Here is a 6,000-nt window from a genome sequence, read left to right on the forward strand (position 1 = left end):
GGCTCTGGATCCATTTATAAAATTGAGTCACTTCAATTTGTCTGTATTTTGGATCAGTCAACAGTGAAGCATGGTAGCATGTAGTTGTTCCAAAAGCACCAATTGTGAACTAAATCAAATTAACATGGTTTTCCAACACTAGTGCCCCTGAATTTCTTTGTATGTGAACATCGGTATATGCAGACATAGAATACATATACACTTCCCAAGAACCATCATTCTAGTTCCTTTATAAATAATTTATCAATTGCCTATTATTAAGATAGAAAGAGATATTACCTTGATCATTTCTATAACACATCTTATTTCTGATTACATCTGTTTCCTTGTTACCTTCCCCATTTCATTTAATGCTCTCCTTTATTGCTTCCTTATTAACACAGGAACTTCTGTGACTTCTTTCAAAGTGACCCCTGATATGCCTCCTTCTTACAACTTAACTTTCAATTAACTGTCTACTCCCAAGTTGTCTTTTTGCCTGACTTTTTTTCTTTAAACTAGAAAAGAAAGGAGAGAAAAGACTCTAGAAACTTGGGACTGGAAGGGATCTTTTGGGCTGTCAAGTCAGCTTATAGTCACAGTCAGCCATTTATTCAGAGCCTTACAAAGCACCCAGTCTGTGAACAGCACAACTCCAAGGCACAAAACCAGAAACACCATGGGTGAAAAAGCAGGGCAGAGAAGAAATTAGTTAATATATATTCAGATAATAGTAGTGATAGTAAAGGAAATCTAAATTAGAGAAATGCACCATTTATAAAATCACAACTAACATCTGCAACTTTGGAATCAAAATGATGCAGTCTTCTTCATTGTAATTATCTTGTGCTTCCAGTTCCTCTTTCACTTTGGACCACTGTCTGCAGTCTTTATTTTCCATGCTATGTCTCATTTATACAGTAAGTTTCTTAGGACAGACATAGGCTTTCTTTAATTATCATGAAGTGACCTACAAAATACATTCTTTATAACTAATAACAAAAAGTATTTAATGTTCATTAATAGCCCCGAACACCATATGTTTACTACTGTATGTGTGTATGAAATATACACACAGACAGAGAAGTACAATATAACATAATTATAATGGACACGGTAAATGAAATATTTGCTTATAGCGAACTAAAAGCTCCACCACCTCTTTAAGAGAATAGTTTGCTAAACTCTTTCTGTCTGAGGGAGAGCTTGTTTTAATGAAACTATGCCCTAAAAATTACTCAAATTTATAATCTGTCTATTCTGCGGTGGTCATGAAATTCTGAGGGCAGACAAAATTTTGTATCTATTCATTTCTCATGTTTTTGCCTTTCCAGATTTTACATTGCTGAAGCGTTTTGTTCTATATTCAAGAAACTGCCCAGATACTTGAAATTTCTCATTTGTAAGATTTTGTGCTAATATGCCATGCCTATTTTAGATCATTTTATGATCTTATGGCCACAGCTACAGATATGACTGTTGTCTTTATGAGTGCAGATAGATGTCTCAGTCACACAGAATGGACCTCAGAGGGCAGTTGCCCTTAGGACACAGAATACTAAATATGAAGGAAGCAGAAGAAAAATGAAATATGCAACCCATGGGAATCTAATAAACTACCGTCAGATTAGAGTTAGTGGGTATTTGCCCTTGGGAGAAGAATACTTACACATACAGACGCTCAGATGGCATGCTTTCTAAATGTGATTAAAACCAAGAATAAAATCTGCAGCAAATAAATGCCAAAGGTAGGAAAATGCAGTAAATTAGTTATCAAACAGGGAAATAACCAAGGGAAGGCACAAAAAATCCCTCCAGTCTTATCCCTGATGCTTCAAGGATTCAACAAGACAGAGTGGCCTAAACTAATATTTCTCGTGTCAGCTCTGAAGTAATAGCCTGGCAATAACAGAAAGAAGCAAAATAGGAGGACAGCTTACCTTAGGAAAAGGACCCACATTCTCAAAAGGGGGCAAATGTAATAAGTGCAATGTATCCAGTGGCTAAATGTCAAGGTAAAAGTAACACAGCGATCTCAGTTTACATTTCTTGTAGGTAGGTTTCACACAATGAAATTTGGAATGCCTCTTAAAATGGCCAGCAAAGGAGCATACTCAGACACTTTAATGAAAAGAAGTAGAGAAAAGTAATCAAGCCCCAATATCATTTTCTTGTGAAATGTTGATATGTAGTATAAAATGGCTTTGTTTTACTTTCAAGGCATGGCTATGTTTTAGGGGCTCTCCCAGCCAGAATACCTAAAGGAGGTGCTTAAGGAGGCATGCCCTGGAATAAGATATGAACTTTGTTTTCAAAAGGTAGGATGAAGAAAAAAAAGCTCTTTATTTGTAGTAAGTAACTGGTAGCAGCAGCTAGAGAACCCAGCCTCCTCGCTGTTCTTTTCCCTGTGGATCATGTACAATTATTTTCACTTTTGCTCCCATAGAAGTTGATGTGGCAGAAACTGCTGTTACTGTTACTTCTTCGTTTACATTGTGCACCCCAATTTCCAGCAGCTGTTTTTTGGGGAAAAGGTATGTGTTGTATGTAAGAAAATATGGTATCCTACCTCAGGAAGGCAAAGCAAAATTCGTCTCCAAATTCTTCAGCATGCAAGTAAACCTCATCATTGCTACATCACATCCAAGAGGTGTAGCATTGCTCTGTATTATGTGCCTGGCGAGCTCTGCCAATGCATTGTGCCATAGGCTTGTGGCTCCTGTGCTGTTGGGGGAGTTTGTGTAAGCTATATGACTGACCGCTATGAGTAGAGGATGAGCATCTCCCCCCAGCTTCTCCCCCATCTCCCCATTTCTTTACACATCCATACAACCAAAAGGGCACAGTATTCTAAAAATAAGCCCCAATATAGACTAATGTCTTCTAACTTTCTCACAGGCAATAGTGTAAGTGCAGTCTGTTTCCCTCTCCCCTAGTAAAAGACAGTGTATTCTGTTAAATCACATAAACACAACAGGAAACCATAGACAATATGAGAACCAGTCCTACTTCCAGTCAGCTATAGGACATATCTTTACTAGCCCGCCATATAAGTTGGAAAGATAACTTGGATGTCTTTTGATCTATTTCACTCTAGTTGCCATAATACTACACTACCAAATCATATATATTTGCAACATGCCTGGAAAGTAGAGAAGTATGCTTTCCAATTTACTGATGGGAAACTGAGGCACAAGATCCGTAAAGTCCCTAATTCCTACTTGGGTGCCAAAATTCTATTGAAAATGTTGATAGCATTATCTCAAATGAGAATAGCATGCAAGGACTCAAAGTACAATTGTAGTTTGGGGTCTTCTCAGAGTCAGATCATGTATGGGGGAGCAGGAAGGAGTTAGAAGCCAATGGGAATGAAGTACCTCAATACTTTTGAAGATCTGAGCAAAGCTAACTTGTCTAGGATAAAACAAGAAGTCTGTACTTGAGCAGGAAATGGAATTGCATTACCTGAGCCTCAGCTTACTGCCTCTAACCACTGTATCATCCTTCCTCATTAGCTGTACCTCGTATGTACCACAATATAACCTACATTATTTTGATTAAGAAAATTAGTTTCCTGCACTCTATTCATCAATACATCAAAGTTCTCCATTGTATCAAAGACTTTGAAGGGTCATCCCTCTTTCACTCTCAAGATTAAACAGACAATTTTAATGCAGAGATAAAAATTCAATAGAAAAAAGACTCTGGTTAAGGTAGGGTTTGGTTTTCAATGTCCAAATGAGATTGGGTAGTCTGCCTTTTGATTTTAAATCTGCCCAGTCAGGGAAGACCTACAGAATAAAATTCTACTCTCCAAACTCACACTGCATGGGAAGGTCCTAGTCCCATCGTAAAGTTTGCAGCATCCTGTAACAAACTGACTTTTTTGATACATATAAATAAAACCACTATAACTTTGGCATGCTGCTTGATCTCCTTGATAAACTTTCTTGCTTACAGATACAGCTGCAAAAGTGCAAGCAGTCAAAGACAAAGCCACACAAGCTAATGACACTGCGAATGATGTGCTGGCTAGAATTAAAGACCTTAATCAGAATCTCTTGGGATTAAAGAACAACTACAGCAAACTTGCAGATGACGTGGCCAAAACAAATGCTGTTGTGAAAGATCCTATCAAGAACAGTAAGTTCTTTATTTGGTTTGTATATTTTCCCCTTTATTCCCTAAAAGGAAATACACAGACCTCTCACTGTTACCATGATGTGATTTATAGGACATCAATACAGAACTTAATAGAGTACATTAGTACAGCACAACTTGCTGAGGTTTTATATTGCTGTACTGAATTTTAAATGTGGAATAAAAAACTTTTAGCCACAAGGATTACTGCTGGTATAGGATAAGAAGAAGGTTGGTCATCATCAGAATAAACTTATAGGCTAGGGACAGAAATTTCACATAACCTGATACAAGTGATGAGAAACCAGTCAAATCTGTAACACAACAGAAGTTCAGCTCACATAAACCAAAATTTAAAATGGCAAAAAATGGTTTAAGATAAACCTGGATAGATGTAGTATCAGACTTAACCGATTTAGATTAAATCAGTTTATTGAACTTCTGTCCCAGATCCCCTCCAGATACAAGTTAACTCACAGTCCCCCAGCATCCCAGGATGTTTTGCACCTCCCCTACAACCTCCCCTTCCTCTCCCCTCCCCCCCACAAGATCAGCAGGTTAGCCTTGCCCAAGCTGTCTGCTCCAGCAGAGCAGGGAGGCATGCTCTAGGCTGCCATGCAGCTGCATTTTCAGAATCAAAAGTGATTGTCTGTCACTTGTTTATTGGTTCAATCTACACAGCCTGCATAGACTAACCTGTGAAGACTGAATCAATTCAACCTTGAACTTTTTGACTGTCTGTACTTAACCCTAGTTTATATTTTTCACTGTATCTTTTCATATAATGAAAAACTGCTTAAATGGGGTGGGAGAGTAATTAAAGAAATTTCCATTTGGCTGGAGATTCCCCACTCTGCACTGCTATAGTACAGGGTAAGCACAGCCCCCATCAGCCCCTATGCAGTCCAGCTCTAGTGGTACAGGAAATCTCTTTGCCCTCAAGACAGCAGATACATCAGTAGCAGCAGGCGGTGGAGGGGAGAATGGGAAGGGACATGACTCTGAGCATGGAGAGGAAGGTGTGGGGGAGGAATTCTTACCTTCTTTGGGACTTAAGTCCCTAGCTGTTGCTTCTGGGGGGGGGGAGGGGCAGGGGGCGGGGTGCAGCCTTTGTAAAATCTTGGATCCATTTCTGGATATACACTGACGTCCAGTTCTGGAGACTGAGTCTGAGAACCCTAATTTGAGTGCCCAAGTGTGAAAATTGAGGCAAATAGTTACACATTAGTAGCAGCTTTGTATGCATCAAATAATAAGTTTCTTCAGAATAATCCTGTCCATTAAGTTACGTGACTATGTGTTTTTATTCCTTTTAAACAATTATCTTACAGTATCATTTTCTGTTTTTTCTTTTTGTCTCCATATTGCCTACAGAAATCAGTACGTATATTGTTCTTTTCTTTTTGTTTTTTTCCTTTGCCAGCAACTGATGCTTCGCCACATATTAGAATAGCTTTTGCATGGTGTTCTTTTGGGTGCTGCATTAGACTGATTAAATATATATTTTTAATGCTGCAACAATAGTACTAATAATTTTGGGGTTATTGTATGGTATACTTAAATTGCCACAGGAACTTTTATTCTCAGCAAGTACCTGACCTCTTGTACCAACTAATGGGTGAATTTTAGAATATCTTCAATATTCAATTTGGATCAATGTCCAAATTTGGATAGCTTCTTTAATGCTATCCACATTTTATGTGATCCCTTCTCATTCCTTGTACATCTAACTTTCTCCCAGGTTACCAACATATATGTACTGTCAGTGGGCACTAGCTACCATGCACATCAGAAGCAGGTCAGATATACAGGCATACCTCGGAGATATTGTGGGTTCGGTTCCAGACCACCGCAATAAAGCGAATATCGCAATAAAGCGAG

General features: G+C 38.5%; 1 protein-coding gene across 1 annotated transcript in view; it reads left to right on the plus strand.

The window, feature by feature from the left end:
* Nucleotides 1-6,000, plus strand: part of LAMA2 (laminin subunit alpha 2) — a 434,604-nt gene that overhangs the window by 353,312 nt on the left and 75,292 nt on the right. Inside the window, exon 44 of the mRNA XM_019538207.1 lies at nucleotides 3,940-4,122. Coding sequence (XP_019393752.1) covers nucleotides 3,940-4,122 — 183 coding nt within the window. The remainder of the gene's footprint in view (nucleotides 1-3,939; nucleotides 4,123-6,000) is intronic.

The sequence above is a fragment of the Crocodylus porosus genome, unplaced genomic scaffold (genome assembly GCF_001723895.1).
Source record: "Crocodylus porosus isolate Cpor-Errol unplaced genomic scaffold, CroPor_comp1, whole genome shotgun sequence".
Lineage (NCBI taxonomy): Eukaryota > Metazoa > Chordata > Crocodylia > Crocodylidae > Crocodylus > Crocodylus porosus.